At 38.5% G+C, this 21,358-nt stretch overlaps 1 protein-coding gene and 1 long non-coding RNA gene across 4 annotated transcripts; both read right to left on the bottom strand.

Moving 5' to 3' along the window:
* Positions 1–704: 704 nt before the first annotated feature.
* LOC139196897 (uncharacterized) lies at positions 705–5,510 on the bottom strand. Its single transcript, XR_011581859.1, has 3 exons — positions 5,122–5,510; positions 4,260–4,330; positions 705–1,009 (listed from the first exon to the last, which is right to left on the bottom strand). It is a non-coding gene; the product is annotated as an uncharacterized lncRNA (long non-coding RNA).
* A 514-nt stretch (positions 5,511–6,024) lies between these two features.
* Positions 6,025–20,518, bottom strand: LOC103448196 (MADS-box protein JOINTLESS). 3 transcript variants are annotated; one of them, XM_029097982.2, is made up of 9 exons: positions 19,936–20,518; positions 19,554–19,794; positions 9,361–9,439; positions 8,573–8,637; positions 8,395–8,494; positions 8,282–8,323; positions 7,951–7,992; positions 7,708–7,862; positions 6,025–6,306 (listed from the first exon to the last, which is right to left on the bottom strand). In XM_029097982.2, exons 2-9 carry the CDS (start codon positions 19,733–19,735, stop codon positions 6,288–6,290), a joined length of 684 nt encoding a protein of 227 aa, XP_028953815.1. In that variant the 5' UTR covers positions 19,736–19,794; positions 19,936–20,518; the 3' UTR covers positions 6,025–6,287.
* Between the last annotated feature and the right edge of the window lie 840 nt (positions 20,519–21,358).

Below are 21,358 nucleotides of genomic sequence, written 5' to 3'. Positions count from 1 at the left end.
ACATCGACAAGCAAGAGCCGACTATACATCCAAAGTGCCAATCCCTTGGGGAGCTGTGTTGAGGTGCCGATGACCCTTCCCCACGGAAATCTTCGCAACCAACAACATGACTTCCAAATTGCTACCATGACTAAAGAGTAGAAAAGATACATCAATTGGGCAGCCTCAGCCATTTGAAAGACTTTCAGAGCTTATCCACACCATTCGTGTGCAAATACAGGTAAACTCTTTCTTTCATCTCTTCACTTCCCAAATGTAATTTTGTGTTTGAGCGTGAGACTAAAAGGAAAGATGCAAAAAGCTTTCCAGTTGGTCATACATTTTGTATAGCGATGAAGAATACCATAAATATCAAGCTGAAGAATCACATAAGATAGAAGAATTAGGAAATAGCGCCGTAAGTTTGATGAATGCATCTAATTAGGCTAATTTTATATTGAAAAACTTTTGAATCATTATTCTAAGGTATCGAGAAGGATTAATAATATCGATTTATATAGATACATTTATACACATACAAAAGAAGAAAAAAAAAGAGTTCTCATTTGTAGTATGTATTAGTTGGTTAATGGTATTTTAATTGCATCAACGTTGTGCTAATAAATCTTAGCTATTCAATTTGAAATATTTTAAAATGTTGAATAATTTCTCGTACTAATTAGTATCTAACATAGGTTTAAATTAAAGTATTAATATTTAAAAAATATAATGACACATCCCGATCTTGATTGTCCACTAGGACTTTGAATCGAGTTGTGCTGGCCAACACCTGGAAGGTGACGAAGCCATAAAGTATAGTGATATGGAATATGTGAATAAATTTAAACCTAAAAGTGTCTAAATACGAGAGTGTGCTGTGAGCGGAAATGAACTCATTTCACACGTGACGTCAGAGCATAAGTAAAGTAAAGTACAGTAGAGTGGATTGAAAATCATATCATCGAAGGTAATCTCCAATACCAAGATTTTCCATGAATCTTCGTTGATATGAAAACTCTGCTACTAGAACCTGGAGGGATAAAAAAAAAGAATAAAAAAAAAAAAAAAAAAACAAGAGTGAGTGGGCCTGAAAATAACGCTTTAATAAAGACCTTCTAAACATTATAATCCCTCGCAGTAATACCTGTATAGTTTCCAGGAAATCATGCTACGTATAAGTATGAAATCAAATGCAAATCAACAGTAAATCCAGGAATATTCCAAATCACTACATATCGGCAGCAACATAAAAAAATCAGGTGCTCATCAATCTATGATAACACACGAGTCAGAGTTGCCTAACGCAACATGTATGACTCATAAATCAATCTATGATAACACATGAGTCGGAGTTTTCTAATGCAACATGTACGACTCATAGGCAACCTGTACGACAGTGTCGGAGTTGCTTATTATTGCAACCTGTACTCCTCTAGAATTTAATGTTTCAAAAATAATACAAAGTGTAGTAGGGTAGACATGGACCAAAAATTGACTAGAATACCTTTCAACACAAAGAGATGAATATGGAATCCCTATTAGAATAGACGCCAGTCTAAATGCCCAAGAAATCTGATAATCTCATGAATGAGGAATTTTACCAAGTGGTCAAAAATGTAGTCCCTCTGGACCAATGAAAAGAAAATGGGTTATCTTGTCAAGTTGATTTATAGACATCGAAACATCATCATCATCTCCACATGTACAAGATACCTCGTACCGAAAGTGTATGATGATATTTCTCAACTCCCTTCATTTACAAGAAGTGATTATGACTTTTCAAACCATTTCTTGATATCTCGCCAGTAACATCAAAACAATACCTATGAACTCCAACTGAGGTGAGATAGGACAGGCCGAAAGTGTTCAAGTTTACATATGTCTTTTGTTGCATTATATAGTAATTACATTTCCACAATCGAGATAATACACGATAGTGCAATCGTAAAAGTTGATTTAGTTCTTCCATCATCACTATCAGAAATTTTGGCTTAACTCAAATGAAGATGTGTTTGAGAAATCTAAGGCTGGTAAAGGTTCTAGACATGTTCTCACCGAGAAGTGTCATCCGATATTTTAAATGAATATAATAACACTTGACTCCAGTCATGAATAGGATGGTTCATTTCGAACGGTTTTAACCGTTGGAGAGTATAAGCGATTCTCCATCATCCTAACTCAACACAGTTGAAACATCCAGAGAACACGTCATCATGGGTTTCCAAACGATCAATGTCATCGAAAGGTGTAAAGAAAAGGTAAGGTGAGACAACAGTTCATTTGTCTAAAGCTTTATTCATAATTAACATCCCAAACCAAACTAATTTTCCTTGGTCGACAAGACCAAAGTTTATCTCAAATTTCACAACACTTTGTGAGAATTCCAACTTTCTTCTGCTACTACCTTTTTGGAGAAAAGAAAAGACTATCATTTACGAAATCCATCTCCCAGGAGAAGTACCAATTTACACAAAGGTAATATTTGAGAAATTTGATGTGAAGCCGACTGTTGATAATTGGAGAATTTAATCTCGTTACTAGAATAGGTGAGATAGTCGTCTACAATACTATTATGAATTGGTCAAACTACACAAGGAAACTCGATTTACAAAGGTTGGTCGATTAGACCATCAACTCAAAGTAGAGGATAGCGGTTTTTAATTGTCATCCAAAGAAGTTGCTAAAATCTAGGTACGATCCTGAAGCTCAGTCTTTCACCTTCGCATATAGGTTTGAGATTTCCAAGATAAAGTGTTTAATAACTAAGTTCTTTCAATGAAGTAGGACTTGTTTGAAAAGTCATAAGGAAAACTGATATAGGAGAGTTGTTCGATAAGAAATAGGGAGAATAAATGTGGTGTTAACAAGGTGGATCAATGGTGTATTCTACTTCTCACATTCGGTAGCATCCCATGTAAAATTTTGAGAAATGACACCAAAGGTATATATCCTCAAAACGTACTATACTACTAACCAACTTTATGACACGAACTAAAAAGGTCTTCGTAGCTTTCTCGACACTCAAATCACCCTAACAGTGAGACATCATCTCATATTTCGATTTTACTGTCTACCTGTGGAAGTGATCAAGAGGTGGCTAGTTGAATAAGGTTTGATTACCTAAATAGGTAATATGGTTAACATAACTATGAGTTTACTGTCTTAAAACAGAGTTTGCCCCTAACTTTCCGAGATTTAGTTTCTTAGGCTCCAATAGTAACTGTTAGTCAGTCTTTTGGTAAAGAACTGGTACTAGGAATTGGTGCCATAATTCTAGGGAATATACTTACTACTTCGGGGATTTCTACTGACCATAGATATAACAATTCTTACTCCCATGCCAATGCTCATCAAAATGACGAGTATAGCACCAAAAGTAATGTGGGAAATTAGTATTGGTTGGAGTGTTCTAAAGTAGGCAAAATAAAATTTTCTAGTAATCTACTTTAGAACGGACTTAAACAGAAGTCGATCTTCCTCTTGAATATCCGGAATGATAACTAGTGTGTTTGAAAAAAATTGTGCTATCAGGGACCAAAAGTGATTATCCCAAGATGTTCTTTCGTTGAGTGCTACCCCTGTAGCACCACTTTGTCACTTGAGACATTTCTGGAAATTTTGATAAAAATTAAATCTTTGTAAGGATTCTAATAAGTGGAACATTAACGAGTATTGCCAAGGAATCAAGACTATCGATGGCTTCCTAACTCGAAAAGTTTGGAAGAAATGACCAGATAGTAGTGGATTTGGTAGGAAATTCTCCCCCCGGATACACAACTATCAATATAGTAGCCCTACTTCAGGGCTATCAACTTATATCAAATCTACATCCTTCCTTGGCAGGAAAATTCTTCCCTTGTAATTTAGAGGCATTCGCCAAAATGATCTTCTAAAACATCGACAAGTCGACAAAACTACCCAAAACTTAGGAAAAACTAACACATTTTTCGTATTCGACGAGGTGGCAAGATTCGGAAATTAGGTTCAAGAATCAAGAATGCTTACATCAAGCATGTGATGAACGCAATACTGCCAAACTTATGCTCTAATACCAAATTGACACATCCCGACCGGATTGTCCACTAGGACTTCGAATCGAGTTGTCCTGGCCAATACATGGAAGGTGATGAAGCCATAAAGTATAGTGATGTGGAATATGTGAATAAATTTAAACCTAAAAGTTCCTAAATACGAGAGTGCGTTGTGAACGGAAATGAACCAATTTCACACGTGACGTCACATCATAAGTAAAGTACAGTATAGTGGATTGAAAATCATACCATCGAATGTAATCTCCAATACCTCGATTTACCACGAATCCTCATCGATACGAAAACTCTGCTACTAGAACCTGGAGGGATAAAAAAAGAATAAAAGAAAGAAAAAAACAAGAGTGAGTGGGCCTGAAAATAACGCTTTAATAAAGACTTTCTAAACGTTATAATCTCTCGCTGTAATACCTATATAGTTTCCAGGAAATCATACTACGTATAAGTATGAAATCAAATGTAAATCAACAGTAAATCCATGAATATTCCAAATCACTACATATCGGCAGCAGCATAAAAAAATCAGGTGCTCATCAATCTATGATAACACACGAGTTGGAGTTGCCTAACGCAACATGTACGACTCATAAATTAATCTATGATAACACATGAGTCGAAGTTGTCTAATGCAACTTGTACGACTCATAGGCAACCTGTACAACAGTATCGGAGTTGCCTATTGCAACCTATGCGACAATGTCGGAGTTGCCTATTATTGCAACTTGTATGACAGTGTCAGAGCTGCCTATTATTGCAACATGTACGACAGTGTCAGAGTTGCATAAAACACAAATATAGTCATGCCATAACTCAATCATTTCAGATAACACCATAAACTCACTTGAACTTACCTGCACGTCCCGCGTTCACCTTAGCACTTCAAAGCATTCACAACAATTATATATAGGTAATATGCATATGGATATGCCATGATGCAATCTAAAACTCAATCATATCATAATACTTTAGAATATATATATAACATGGCATAAAATACATAAATCAATTTAAAAGCGTTTGTAGAACTATCAGTTATATATATATATATATATATATATATATATATATGATAAAAAGGAAAAGACCCACTCACCTAAGGTCCGCGCTACGACTCCCTAGCATGAATATCGAGACGTTACGAACGATCATCACCTAGAACAAATATTCAATTAGGTCTCAAAACTCTTATCAATAAAACACGTAATTTACATAAAACACATCCCAAGGACGTTCTATAATGATTTAAGACCCATTGACCAAAAGTCAACCGTCGGTCAAAGATCAACGGTAAGGTCCACAACCCTACATAACTCAATCCAGAAGATCCGCATCTCGGATTTCCGATTCGTAACTTCTAAAGTTTCATTACGATCCAACGGTTAGATCTCTGTCAATTGCTTATTCAAGTGACAGTCAACGTTTTATTTTACAAACTTACAAATCCAATTTGGAAATATCCATACGTCAGATTCTCAATTTGTAAGTTTCTAATATCCTCAAATATTACATACTATAATGTATTAAATTTTGGTGACGATCCAACGGTCGGATCGTCAATTCACATAATGTTAAAGTAGTGGTCTTTAACAAAACTATGTTCAAACGATGAGATTTCATCAATCGGACTTCACCTATGAAATTGGGGTGTCAAACTTAGCTTAGAAAGGTCAGGGAGTGACTCGGCTCACGCACCGCCCTGACCTTTATTTGCCAAACAATTAAATTAAAAAAAAAAACTAATGAGTAAGACTTGAAAACTGAGTTTGAATCATAATGAAAAAAGAAATGTTGTATATGAATAGTATCAGGTGTGATTTTTTAAAATAAAAATGTCATTTTTGTTAAAAATGAATAGTACCAAAAATGTTTCGTTAAAACTCCCTTAAATTAATAGCACATTTATTATGCCTTTTTTTTTGTCATTTTACACACCTTTACATAAAATATTATCACATTATAACACTGGTTTTTTGCTAAGACACTTTTAAAACTATAGTTTTCCAAACACTCAATTGCTTTATTTCATAACTACTTATTCTCCCAAGATACAGAAGAAGCGATTTTCTTTTTCAAAGCATTGCAATACCAAACTAGCCCACAATGATTTATATGAAGTTACCCCCATAGATCCGTCCAATGTTCGAATACATTATGTATTCATTTTTGTAAATACAGTAGGGTTATATTCAAATGTTGAATGTTAACATTTAAAGTCAATTTTCCCAATTTATAGAGAATAAAACCACCGCCTATTTTCGATCAACCAGAGTAAGGCAGCCTGCAAAAGAAAATAACAAAAAAGCAGATTGATGAAGGGAAAAGATAATTAACATTATTTAAGCATCTTGCTGAAGCAGTTTTTCTCAATTCAATTCTCTAATGCTATGTTTGGACGAGAGAGATTTGCAAGTACTAGGGCATTTAGGATAAATTGCTTAGAAATGAACTACAAAACATTAGTTAAAAAAGATTTGAAATACACCACATGATCATCACAAACCGGTTTGCAAAGAATTTACAAATGATATGTTGTCATTTGCAAAAATCATTCTCATTGCATTGTATCTAGTCGTTTCAAATCCCTCCATCTAATCTTCTGTAGTCCATTTTTCTAACTAATTTAACCTAAAATCCATTGGTACTTGCAATTCCCCACCTAGACGCCACTTAGAACTAAGTGTAAAGAATGTACATATTCAGCATGAGTAGTTCTAGGTAAACTATAATGTTTTAACTAACTTCGCTGACCACATAATGTAAACTCCTACATCACATATTGTGATCTCCATTATTTCACGCACTACAAGTAGGCATGTCCTCTAAGACCAAGACCAATTCTAATAGTTGAGTTAAAACTGTTTTAAACTCACCCAAAGCTTCTTCAATTATTGGCCTAAAAAACTGTTTTGGGTTAAAACTTATTTTTAGGCCAAATTTAGCGAGAAAATGAGTCAAAGTTAGTGGTCGGGACCCAGTTGGTGACGTCCCACCCCCCCCCCCCCCCGCGGCGGGTTGGCTACAAATACATATTTTTAAATACACTAAATCCAACAATTGAAATTGAATATGAGCAAATATAATGTAAAAAAAGATCTACCAACCCGAAATTAAACCAACTGCTAAAGCAATTAGAAGAAAATAATGTAAATCAAAATTAACCTAAAAACTCTATAAATACCTATGTATTTGTTCACACATCTACATAAAATTCACTTTCATCAAACAATTTTTTTTCTTTTTACCTACTTATGTATTTGTGTTTAAGAATGGGATAGGTTGTGTGGTTTTTCCATGTTATATCATGTGGTGCATGTGTAAAAATGAGACAGGTTTAGTGATTTTTCATTATTTATCGGAATTTAAATATTTTTAAGTTAAATATTCATAAAAATAAATTAGAATAATCTACATAAATTTTATTTTTATAAAAGTTACCAAACAAAATTAGTCTAAAATCATTCTTTAATAATTTCGAGCTAGAATTAGAATTTAAACCAAAATCATTGGAAAAGAAAAACGGTTGCTAGGTTAGAACCTAAATTTTATAGGCTAAAAATTTAAGTTTTAACTCCAACCATTGGAGTTGGTCTAAGCACATGAAAACTAATTGAGATAGGATGATGAATATCCATCGAAATTGATGCATCATATAAAAAAATATCAGATGACTTAAACGCACCCCAATTTTAGAGATGTATCTGAGCTGTCGTAGTCTTGAGGACCGTTGTTTGAGTTACAGGGATTGGTGACAGACTCTGATGATTGACCCTCCTCCGTAAACATGTTCTCTGAATCGACCTGAACAAGCCTCCGGCCATCAGATTTCTCCGCCACCTTCAACAAGCATACCAAGAACCCCCATTAGCAAATTAATTAAGCAAAAAGCAAAACATAGATGAAGAGTCGCAGAGAGATCTTATACTTGCTGTCTTAATCGTTCATTCTCTTCCATCAATTGCATCCCCTGCACATTCATATATAATATGTCAAGAAAAAATTGTGACAAGAACAGGCAAACAGAGAAGAGGAAATATTTGGAGGACAAATTGTCTGGACCTCACTGCCATTTCCTAATTTATAACTGTTAAAAAGTCACTTAATAAAGAACACTACCAATGAACTCCTCAAGTACTACGAATCCACTATCGAACAAATTTGAAACCTTTAATCTCGTTTCCTCAATTATTTGTTAATTTATTAGGTCAGAAGATGTAGGGTAGAGCTACATGGTCAATAGTTGAAAGGTAACTAACATTTCTTTGAAGATCACCGATCTCTTTCATGATTTTTTCACTCTGAAAAAAGACAACAAAATCCAGTTAGATAATAAACTTATATAGAGGCAAGCCTATAGAATAAAACAGACCTTTTTCTCTATTACGCGGCCCAAGCCAGTTTCAAGTGACTTCTCCAATTGTTGGAGTTCTTCCAAATTTAGTCCTTGAATTTCTTCTCCTCTCATCTGCCTATAGTTCAAGGAGCTTATATCATAATTAGGGACCACAAACTAGTAATTGTTTTTAAAACCAGAGATTTACAAATACCTAAGTTGATGACTTTTTGCTGCAATTTCCTTGCTCAACCTGGTGTAGTTGCTGTTCTCCACTAGCTACATCAGATTAACAATTCTTTTAAGCAAAAGTCAAAAACGAAAAATAGTAAAAATGTAAATTGTTTACGGTAAAGAACAAAAAGCATATCCATATAAAATTCAGCCGGTGAAGATTATCTTATATTAAGTCAGAATTAATGCAAACAATAGAGAGAGAAAATAGAGCAGGGACTTCAAATAAAGAATGCACGATAGAATGCATCTTAATGTATTAAGTTCATGTTGTTTCCTATTTTTAAACTTCAAATGCATGCAATGTCATATTCTAGCTTTACTAACAAAAAATATGGATGAACCAAAATGTACATTACTCTAGGCACTGCATGATTAAGATATAAACCATGATTTACAAATTTAGGAATGCAATAATTTCAAAAGAATTCGTTTCTTATAACATTAAGTTCAAAACTTGTCATGCTGCAATGGCTTCAAGTCTACAAGATTCATGTTACCAAGTTCGCTTTGTATTATTTTGTACAACTCAAGGGTACGTACCAAACTCATCACACGATACGATACACACAAAAAAATCCCGTCATAAAACTTAAATTGCTTCTATAGCAATTTATAAGAGTTACTAAATAAAACAAGTAGACATTAAAGAGATGAGATCCAAGATTATAATATATCTACCCTTTTGTTCCATTGGAAGCGGACAACACAACATCACATTGATATTCATCTATTTATCCATAAATATGTTACCTATACAGGACCAACCTGTAGCTGAAGAGATGGTTGTTCTAGTTTCTCGAGATTCTTTGAATGCAAGTTGTGCCTTTCTAGAATTTCCTTCATACTTCAGAAGAAATAGAATGAAAACAATGCAGGTCAATAGCTAGGATAGCCAGAAAGCTTCAAGACAATAGCATACAATTAAATAAAAGATAACGCATGTGAGATGGGAAGGACAATAGGAAGTTCAAATAAATATTTGGTTTCGCATTTAAAAAATGCTTCATATTTTAGTAAATACATGTCACACACTTTTAAATTTAAAGTTCCAATAATATGTTTTTCCCTTAAAAACCTTGCAACGCGTATTAAGAATAAATTGAATAACTGATAGTAGCTATTACATGCACATGAAATCGTATATACAAGTGTACAAGCAATGAAGGTTCATATATAGTTATATGCTGATAAAATAAAGTATAAGCTGACACAGCGAGTAATGGGATAGTTAGGATCGATCATCATCGAATCCTAGAACATAAACTAAAGTCCACCAATAAACCGGAATCCACTAGAAAATACATAAACTCTAAAGTTTAATTGATAATAATATGAATGAATGTTGGAATACAACCCTAAAAATTGTTTATATAGTCTAATCAAACCCTAGCTCCAAAAGGAAAATAAAATAGGAAATAATTAAATCCCAAAGATTCCAAAAATATGTAAAATGCCAAATGATTTCTGTCAAACAAGTCTCGAGACTTGAAATACTGGTAATATACCCTAATTTTCGGAAAACAAGTATCAAGACTAAAAATTCTGGGATTTGTCAAATTTGACTCTTCTTTGTTTTTGGTTGTCGAGTTACTCGAAAAGTCCAAAACCTTAACTCTCCAGATATTGCAGTGGAAAATAATCTTTTGACCCTGAAATTACCAATTCTCCAATCACTTTTCTTCATTTAGTGTCGAACAATTCAATTTTTGGACTACATCATAAGCAATGGAACAAAACCCTATAGACGGAAATTACTCGAAAATAGTTGAAGTTGAACTGGCTCTAATGGTATCTAGTCTCCTTGTTGAAGGAGGTCCTGGTTCAAATTTCATGAACGAGAGTTTTCTATGATGTCAAACAAACATAAAAGGTTAAAAATTGGCTGTTATAGTAATAGCTGGCTGGAGTTGATTATATAACTTCTAAGTATAATGTCACCCCATTAGCCTCCTAATTCAATTTTGGAAAGCCAAATTTAGTCCTGATTTACCAAATTTGTATTCTTTCATCATGTTTGTATTACAACCTATGGTCAAGTTGGTTCTAACACAGGCAAAGTAATAGGAACTAATAAATTAAAACACAACCAAACTATTAAGGATAATTAACATCCAAGAAGTATACAACAATTTTCCTTGAAGAAATCATACTAGAGAAAGAGAGAGTAAAAGTAAATGGAAGCAAGTCACTGGCAACTTAATGAAACAGTCCAGTCATGACTGAACAAAACAACACTTCTGAAGTTATCAGAAACAGCAGTAGGTTTAGAGCCCAATAAATTAAATTCATAATATAGCCATTTTTTTAGGGTATTAATAATAAAGCAACTCCGCCTATGTCTTACATGGCCGGTCCCAAGCCCGGATAAAGGAGGAGGGGGAGGGCGTCAGGTAGTCGACAGCCGGCACTCCATGATCACGTCGAATCCTTATGAAAATGAATCCAGAACAAAATCGCGCTAAAGCTAGGGCGTCACCCGTAAGTGGCGCGCTGTGTGGCCTGAGCACAGTGATAAGTGAGCAAGGGTCGCTGTATCTCCATCGGCACCCGGATGCAGTGTTAAATGAGCAAGGGGGCCATAGAAACTTCTTTTCGAACGACTCCACTCAAAGTTGTTTGGGAGCATATGCTCCTATCAACTTTACCCGGGACACACAAAAGAAGTACTTTGATCCTATTAGACGGGGGAGGGTGAAGAAGCTAGGACAGAAGGGTAGAGTTCAAGAGAGCAAAATGCGTTTAGGAACGTGGAATATAGGAACCTTAACGGGAAAATCTATGGAAGTAGTGGAAGTTATGGTGAGGAGAAGGATAAATATTATGTGCCTACAAGAAACTAAGTGGGTTGGTAGTAAGGCAAAGGATCTAGAAAACTCAGGGTTTAAACTTTGGTATTCGGGCACAAATAGAACGAGAAACGGTGTTGGCATCATCGTGGACAAGACCTTGGTACAAGATGTTGTAGATGTCAAGAGGGTAGGAGATAGAATCATGGCAATCAAGATTGTAATAGGACAAGAACTTATCAATGTGATTAGTGCGTACGCACCTCAAGTAGGGTTGGATACGAGTTCGAAGGAGAAATTTTGGGAAGATCTTGGAGACTTGGTGCAAGGAATTGCTCAGACGGAGAAGTTATTTATAGGAGGAGATTTAAATGGACACGTGGGCAGGGAGACAGGCAACTATGGAGGTTTTCATGGTGGCCATGGTTTTGGGGAGAGAAACGAGGATGGGGAAGCTATCTTGGATTTTGCAATGGCATATGATCTCTTCTTAGCCAACACCTTCTTTAAGAAGAGAGAAGAACATGTGATCACCTACAAGAGTGGGTCGTCAAAAACACAAATAGATTTTCTTCTAATGAGGAAAGGGGATCGTATAACTTGTAAGGATTGCAAAGTTATACCAGGAGAGAGCGTGACTAATCAACATCGCTTGTTGGTGATGGATGTACATATCAAAAGAGTAAGACAAAAGAACAAGACTTGGAAGTGCCCAAGGACTAGATGGTGGAATCTAAAAGAAGAAAAACAAGCCATTTTCAAAGAGAAGGTAATCACCCAATGTGTGTGGGATAGAGAGGGGGAAGCTAGCCAAATGTGGGATTCCATGGCTAGTTGTATCCGAAAAGTAGCAAAAGAGGTATTAGGAGAGTCCAAGGGCTTTGCCCCACACCAAAAGGAATCTTGGTGGTGGAATGAGGAGGTACAAACAAAGGTGAAGGCTAAGAAGGAATGTTGTAAAGCCTTATACAAGGAGAGGACTGATGAAAATGGTGAAAGGTATAGAAAAGCGAAGCAAGAGGCGAAGAAAGCTGTCAGAGAAGCTAAGTTAGCGGCTTACGACGATATGTATAAACGACTAGATACCAAAGAAGGAGAGTTGGATATCTATAAACTATCTAGAGCAGGGGAAAAGAAGACAAGGGACCTAAACCAAGTGAGGTGCATCAAGGATGAGGATGGAAAGGTTCTTGCTACAGAGAACGCGGTTAAAGACAGATGGAGAGGTTATTTTCATAATCTTTTCAATGAAGGACATGAAATGAGTGCTTCTTTAGGGGAGTTGAGTAACTCAGAAGAGTGTAGAAACTACTCTTTTTATCGTCGAATCCGGAAGGAAGAAGTGGTTGTAGCTTTGAAGAAGATGAAGCATAAAAAAGCAATAGGCCCAGACGATATACCAATCGAAGTGTGGAAACTTTTGGGAGAGACAGGTATAACATGGCTCACTGACCTTTTCAATAGGATTTTGAAAACGAAGAAGATGCCAAATGAGTGGCGAACGAGCACTTTGGTGCCTATCTACAAGAATAAGGGCGACGTACAAAATTGCATGAACTATAGGGGTATTAAGCTAATGAGTCATACAATGAAGCTCTGGGAGAGAGTCATTGAGCATAGATTAAGGCAAGAGACACGGGTTTCGGACAACCAATTCGGGTTCATGCCAGGGCGCTCAACCATGGAGGCAATCTATCTCTTACGAAGACTGATGGAAAGATATAGAGATGGGAAAAAGGATTTACACATGGTCTTTATAGATTTGGAAAAAGCGTATGATAGGGTCCCAAGAGACATTCTTTGGAGGATTTTAGAGAAGAAAGGAGTACGAGTAGCATATATCCAAGCTATAAAGGATATGTATGAAGGAGCAAAGATTGCCGTAAGAACTCATGAAGGACAAACCGAAAGCTTTCCCATAACTGTAGGATTACATCAAGGCTCATCCTTAAGTCCTTACCTTTTTGCATTGGTAATGGATGAGTTAACACGACATATTCAAGATGATATTCCTTGGTGTATGCTTTTCGCAGACGATATAGTGTTGATAGATGAAACTCAGGAAGGGGTAAATGCAAAGCTTAACCTTTGGAGAGAAGTGTTGGAATCTAAAGGTCTTCGCCTAAGCCGATCAAAGACAGAATATATGGAGTGCAAGTTCAGTGCAAATGGAGGCCAAAACGAGTTAGGGGTGAGGATCGGAGATCAAGAAATACCAAAGAGCGACCGTTTTCGTTACCTAGGATCTATCTTGCAAAAGAACGGAGAATTAGATGGAGATCTCAACCATAGAATACAAGCTGGATGGATGAAGTGGAAGAGTGCATCCGGCGTGTTGTGTGACCGCCGTATGCCACTGAAGCTCAAGGGAAAATTTTATAGGACGGCAATAAGGCCGGCGATGCTGTATGGCACAGAATGTTGGGCGGTGAAACATCAACACGTACACAAAATGGGTGTAGCGGAGATGAGGATGCTTCGTTGGATGTGTGGGCACACGAGAAAGGATAAGATTAGGAATGAGGATATCCGGGGTAAAGTAGGAGTAGCCGAAATTGAAGGAAAGATGAGAGAAAATCGGTTACGGTGGTTTGGACATGTGCAAAGAAGGCCTACTGACGTTCCGATTAGAAGATGCGACTATGGGACAGAGGTTCAGGGCCGAAGGGGTAGAGGAAGACCTAGGAAAACTTTGGAAGAGACTCTAAGAAAAGACTTAGAGTACTTGGATCTAACGAAGGACATGACACAGGATCGAGCACAATGGCGTTCTAAAATTCATATAGCCGATCCCACTCAGTGACGTGGATTTTCCAAGTCTCCAACCGAGAAGTTTTCCTCACTCGGGAAATTAAGGGAACACTACCCCAACCTACATGCTCCACTCAGAAAGCTTCAACATACAAGCTTTAACAAAAGAAAATTCAAAGAACTTAGCGAAGAAGGCTTTGGTGTATTTAACACAATACGTTGAAATGAAGGAAAACTTATTTATTGATATCCCCGATAAGCTACAAATATGTACATATACATGAGTCAAAATAAGCACACAAGAGGGAGCCTTCACAAAGGTTGCTTAGGAGAAGTCTCAGCAGTCGGTAGAGCCCCAGAAAGAGAAGGCACCGGAGGGGGATCATTTGGAGCCTCAGTACTGGACAGAACCCTAGAAGGAGGAGGCATCAGAGGTTGATCATTTGGAGCTTCATTACGCGGTACAGCCCCAGAAGACGAAGGCAATAAATGCCTTTGGAACAAACCCACAAATCTCTGATGATCAAGTAAAACCTGACCATCAGTTTCCTTCATCTGGTCAAGCTTCCTCTTCATGTTTGTAGCATAGTCATGTGCGAGCCGGTGCAACTGTTTATTCTCATGCTTGAGCCCTCTAATCTCCTGTTTGAGACTCATCACTTCAGCCGCCAATGATTCAACTTGGCGGGTTCGAGCAAATAGGCGTTGGGCCATATTAGACACAGAACCTGCACACTGAACACTGAGAGCCAGCGAATCCTTAACAGCTAACTCATCAGACCGTTTGGAAAGTAGTCTGTTATCTTTGGGAGTGAGAAGGTTCCTGGCCACCACCGCAGCGGTCATATCATTCTTCATCACGGAATCCCCAACGGTAAGAGGACCAGTAGGGGAGACGAAGGATGGGCGCCATATGTTGTCTGGAGAAGGCGGGGCTGCCTCTTCAACAAGGTTCAAGTCAAAACGACGGTCGGAGGGGCCAGACATTTTCAAAGGTGTTGAAGAGAGAAGAGGTCGGACAAATCAAGATCTTAAAAGTGCAAGAATGAAGCTTCTACTAGTGGAGATTCAAGTGTGCTTTGGAACTTAATGCCAGCCCCTATAAAAATCTGCACTCGACGAAGCTTCAGAAATCGAAGAGGCGCCTGCTCAGAAATCGAAGAGGCGTTTGCTTTCTCAAAAGCTGGGCTGCTTAGAGATCACGAGGGTTGATCTCAGAAATCGAAGAGGCGTTTGCTTTCTCAAAAGTTGGGCTGCTCAAAGACCACGAAGGCCGATCTCAAAAATCGAAGAGGCGCTCGCTTTCTCAAAAGCTGGGCTCCCCAGAGACCACGAGGGCCGATCTCAGAAATCGAAGAGGCACCTACTTTTCCAGCCTTTTCCAGCCTTGTCAGCACCTGTCACACGCACACTCAGTTTTGCGGAAATTATGGGCATTCTGTCAAAGACTTCTGGGGAAGTAGAAAACACATGAATCTTACTGTTCAATCACCCACTTCCCACACGCAACAATAGCTCATGGGTACCACAGATAACTTTGCCAAAGTTCTCTGCCAAAGTTGAGCACGTGAAGCTTGCAGCTCCCACTACATCGCTCTGACCAAGAAGGGTAAAAGAATAGCAAAGAAACAGCACTAACAAAGTTTAGACCCATAAATTTCGAAGGTCTAGCTACCATATTATTACCCACAAGGGTAAAGGAACAGTACCACTGCTGGATAATTGGAAAGTCCCTGTGTGTCAACCTCTGTGCTTCGTGGCAAGGTAGACTAGCAAACATGCCCAACCTTTACTCACATTCGAGAAAACACTCCCAATAAGATTGCTTGCTCCAAAATCGAAGAGGCACCGTCCTCCGAATCTCGAGAGCCAGACTCCCAACATGACTACTTTCTTAAAAATCGAAGAGAGGGTAAAGGAACAGTACCATTGCTGGATAATTGGAAAGTCCCTGTGTGTCAACCTCTGTGCTTCGTGGCAAGGTAGACTAGCAAACATGCCCAACCTTTACTCACATTCGAGAAAACACTCCCAACAAGATTGCTTGCTCCAAAATCGAAGAGGCACCGCCCTCCGAATCTTGAGAGCCAAACTCCCAACATGATTACTTTCTCAAAAATCGAAGAGACACTGCTCCCCGAATCTCGAGAGCCAGACCCCCAGCATGATTGCTTTCTCAAAAATCGATGAGGCATCGTTCTCCGAATCAATCGAAGAGGCGCTCGCTTTCTCAAAAGCTGGGCTGCTCAGAGACCACGAGGGCCGATCTCAGAAATCGAAGAGGCACCTACTTTTCTAGCCTTGTCAGCACCTGTCACATGCACACTCAGCTTTGCAGAAATTATGGGCATTCTGTCGAAGACTTCTGGTGAAGTAGAAAGCACATGAATCTTACTGTTCAATCACCCACTTCCCACACGCAACAATAGCTCATGGGTACCACAAATAACTTTGCCAAAGTTCTCTGCCAAAGTTGAGCACGTGAAGCTTGCAGCTCCCACTACATCGCTCTGACCAAGAAAGGTAAAAGAATAGCAAAGAAACAGCACTAACAAAAGTTTAGACACATAAATTTCGAAGGTCTAGCTACTATATTATTACCCACAACTGTAAAGGAACAGTACCACTGCTGGATAATTGGAAAGTCCCTGTGTGTCAACCTCTGTGCTTCGTGGCAAGGTAGACTAGCAAACATGCCCAACCTTTACTCACATTCGAGAAAACACTCCCAATAAGATTGCTTGCTCCAAAATCGAAGAGGCACCGTCCTCCGAATCTCGAGAGCCAGACTCCCAACATGACTACTTTCTCAAAATCGAAGAGAGGGTAAAGGAACAGTACCATTGCTGGATAATTGGAAAGTCCCTGTGTGTCAACCTTTGTGCTTCGTGGCAAGGTAGACTAGCAAACATGCTCAACCTTTACTCACATTCGAGACAACACTTCCAACAAGATTGCTTGCTCCAAAATCGAAGAGGCACCGCCCTCCGAATCTCGAGAGCCAGACTCCCAACATGATTACTTCCTCAAAAATCGAAGAGACACTGCTCTCCGAATCTCGAGTCATACCCCCAGCATGATTGCTTTCTCAAAAATCGAAGAGGCATCGTTCTCCGAATCTCGAGAGCCAGATACCACAGACCACTTTTTCAAAGTGCTCTGACAGAGTTAAAACATGTGAAACTGGCAGCTCCCACTACCGTGCTATGACCAAGCAGGGTAAAGGAATAGCATTACTACTTGTTGTTCGGGAGACTCCTATATATGTCGACCTCCATCCCCAACGGACAGGCAGACCTGCAAAAATGCTCAACCCTTCATCATATCTGAGAGGGCACTCCCAACGAAGCCTTTCGAAATATTCAGCTTTCTTTCCCCCCGATAATACCTTTGCAAACAAGCTATACTAGAGCAAGAATATCTCATATCATCAGGGTTAAAAGCAAGAGTATCCCATATCATGCTTTTTCCCTGTCTTTTCTTTTGGCCTTGTTTTTACCTGCAAGACAAGGAGAAAGAGAGCAATCAGTCAGCACTTGGAATCAAGCTTCCAGCCAGGAACTGACTGCCTGGAACCCCTTACCTGATTACTTACCTGGCATTGCTCTCGAGTACTCATCTTCAACATCTTATGTTTCCAGGGAAGATTCCGCATCTGCTTGAGGAACAGATAGGGCAAGTGCGAAGGATACAAGGAAGCATGTGGAGACAAGCGTAACAGCACACGTGCCGATACATTCATTACTCTGTCAAAAGCAAAAGTATCCCATATCAGCAGGGTGGAACGTACTCTAGATTTGATGGACTTGTTTTGACCCTCAAATTCTTCAGTCGGCCTTATACTCTGGAGGAAACCAGAAAACCCTCCAGCTCAGTTCAAGAATAAGCCTGTGGAAAGTTACTTCTTCAAAAGCAAAAGTATCTCATATCATCTCTTCTCATTTTTCTTCTCTTTATCCTTCATGCTGCTGCAAGATGGGGAGAAGGTGAACAATCAGTCGGAGCTCTGATTGCTTACCTTGTCTGTCACCTCTTTCAGCAGACCCCCTAGCTCGGCGACTTGGGGGACTCCTACTACATGGTTTGTATCGCGCTTGACCAAGCCTGAAACTACAAGTAAGCTTCAAGTGAAATTGATACATTACCTTGTGCATCTCCACCAGTTAAAGATACCACCCCTGGATGGAGGAAGAGTACTTCCAGAGAAGATGCCACATCTACCTATGAGACAGATAAGGCAAGTCAAAACGACACCACACTCCGATACTTAGAAGTTTCGTGATTACGAGATCATTCTCCCACAATATTTCCTAATGTCATTTGTACTAAATCATTCACTTGTACTCACTAAATGAGAGCTTGAACCTATGTACTTGTGTAAACCCTTCACAATTAATGAGAACTCTTCTATTCCGTGGACGTAGCCAATCTGGGTGAACCACGTACATCTTGTGTTTGCTTTCCTATCTCTATCCATTTATATACTTATCCACACTAATGACCGGAGCAATCTAGCGAAGATCACAAAAAGCGATCGTTTTCGCTACCTAGGATCTATCTTGCAAGAGAACGGAGAATTAGATGGAGATCTCAACCATAGAATACGAGCTGGATGGAAAGAGTGCATCCGGCGTGTTGTGTGACCGTCGTAGGCCATTGAAGCTCAAGGGAAAATTTTATAGGACGGCAATAAGGCTAGCGATGTTGTATGGCACAGAATGTTGGGTGGTGAAGCATCAACACGTACACAAAATGGGTGTAGCGGAGATGAGGATGCTTCGTGGAATGTGTGGGCACACGAGAAAGGATAAGATTGGGAATGAGGATATCCGAGGTAAAGTAGGAGTAGCCGAAATTGTAGGAAAGATGAGAGAAAATCGGCTCCGGTGATTTTGAACATGTGCAAAGAAGGCCGACTGACGCTCCGGTTCGAAGATGTGACTACGGGACAGAGGTTCAGGGCCGAAGGGGTAGAGGAAGACCTAGGACAACTTTGGAAGAGACTCTAAGAAAAGACTTAGAGTACTTGGATCTAACGGAGGACATGACACAAAACCGAGCGCAATGGCGTTCTAGGATTCATATAGCCGACCCCACTTAGTGGGAAAAGGCTTTGTTGTTGTTGTTGAATAATAAAGCCTTATTTGTTTAATGCATATATGATTTATTATTTTTTGAGATCCAACACTATAACAAACAAGACAAATAACATCCACATCCAACTTGCACTACAAATTAAGACCCTTCAATCATATATATCATTTGAACATCTAGCTAGCCTGTTTCTTCTTCCCATTCAAGTGAGTCTTCTCCTCCTTCATCTTCCCATTAACTTTATATAATCAAACTTTAGAATGATTATTAAAAAAATTACAGAAAAAAAGTTGTGTATGTGTGTGAGTGAGAGAGTGAGAGGGAGACCTAGAGCTGGCGTATTCAAAGAGCTTTCCGGTGGAAGAAAATATGATAAGAGCAATATCGGCATCGCAGAGAACGGAGAGCTCCTCGGCCTTCTTCAAAAGGCCTCTTCTCCTCTTGGAAAAGGTCACCTGCCTCGCCGTGGCGTTGTCGATCTTCTTGATCTGAATTTTCTCCCTCGCCATCTCTTAATCTTCAGTTAAATTAATTCGATCTTCCTTTTCTTCTTCTTCTTCTGGTTCTCCTGAAGAAAAAAAATTAAAAATAATAAGAATATTATAGCTTTTTTTGGAATGGAATGTTTTGCTTTCTTGTTAAGGCTTTAGATGTTTGAGTCAGAGAATATAATCAACCAAAAACTGACCAGAAAAGGCAAAGAAATTACAAGCAAATGAAGGATAGGCTTAATTGGAGAGGGACAGATCCAGTGCGAGAACTGGCGGCATGTTGCCAAATTTAGCTAAACATCTTTGGAGTATGTGGGGGGCAAAGGCAAACCGTCAAATTGAAGTGAAAGTTTTCGAGATAGAGAGAGAGAGATATCAAAGGAGAGAAAGAGACCCAGCATCCATCTCCATCTTTAGATTCTTAATCAGATCCAGAGTTTCAACACCAACAAGACTCAGAGGGAAAGAAATGCTTCCAACCAATTGGAGAAAAGAAAAGGATAAAGCTAAAAGAGGTAAAGGTTTTGTTTGCTGATTTAGGTGAAAGGGGATTTGTTGATGTTTTTATAGTTCTTACTTACGTGGTTACTTATTTATTTACCAGTCTGAATGAATCTCAGGGAAGGGGTGTTGGTCTTGGTGCTGTATTTGGATGAGTAGATTGGGGAAATTTTGGGGAAATTTTTTATTGTTACGGGAATATGGATGATACATCATGTGTAATGAAAATTTTTATTTTTTAAGTCATTAACTTTTTAACACATATATTTTACTATTTGTATAATGATACGTAATGTATCATTCTGTGGGCCTATAAAAATCTCTCGGTAGATAGAGTTCACAGGCTGTTGTACTGAATAAACCACCAATGAGAACACTGAGAAGTGGGGAGAGAGAGAGAGAGAAGGGGGGATGTTTGTGGAAGTGTGGAAAAAGAAAATACTTTTTATGGTGAAGCAAAACTATTCTCTTTTTCCACGTTTAGTTGCTGTTAAAAGGTTTAACGATGGCGTGAAACTCAAATGTTGAGCTGCAGGGAAACAGTGAGATATGATGGAAAAAGCCAGATAAATTTTTTAGACTATGTTATAGAAAGTAAATTTTCAATTTAGTTAGGAGAAATTTGGAAAAGTAATCAAAATTTTAATTCTATTTAGAATTATAATTATTATTTAAAAATTATGATAATTATAACTAAAATTTGGTATGAAAGTATTAATTTACCCTGAATAACTAAAATCATCATCTTTCTGGTCTTAACCGTGAACGAAGTAGTAGTTCTATTGTGCCAACTAAAGCAACGATGGCGCCAATGAGGAGAAAGAGCTCTCCGTACGAAATACCAAACATTTTGTCCCATTATACTTCACTGGAGGAGGAAGAGGAGGGTCTGGTGAAGAATGGGATTGAGGATCTACTAAGAGTGGGAGGGCAATGTAGGTCGCGGCTGTGGAAAATTGGATATGAGTTGGGGGGGGCCTTTGAGTCTGGCTGATGCTCTTGCCACCACGACACCCAAACGCCGCTGCCACCACAACCTCTTATATTAACACCGATCTTCTCCTGCTGTCCTCCAACGCCCAAATACGAACCATTTCCTCCTCCTCTTCTTCTTTAACAGTATGAAAATTCAGTTTCCCC

The sequence above is a fragment of the Malus domestica genome, chromosome 01 (genome assembly GCF_042453785.1).
Source record: "Malus domestica chromosome 01, GDT2T_hap1".
Taxonomy (NCBI): Eukaryota; Viridiplantae; Streptophyta; class Magnoliopsida; order Rosales; family Rosaceae; genus Malus; species Malus domestica.
Note: the sequence above shows the minus strand (reverse complement) of the source record. Positions and strands in the feature narration are given on the sequence as shown.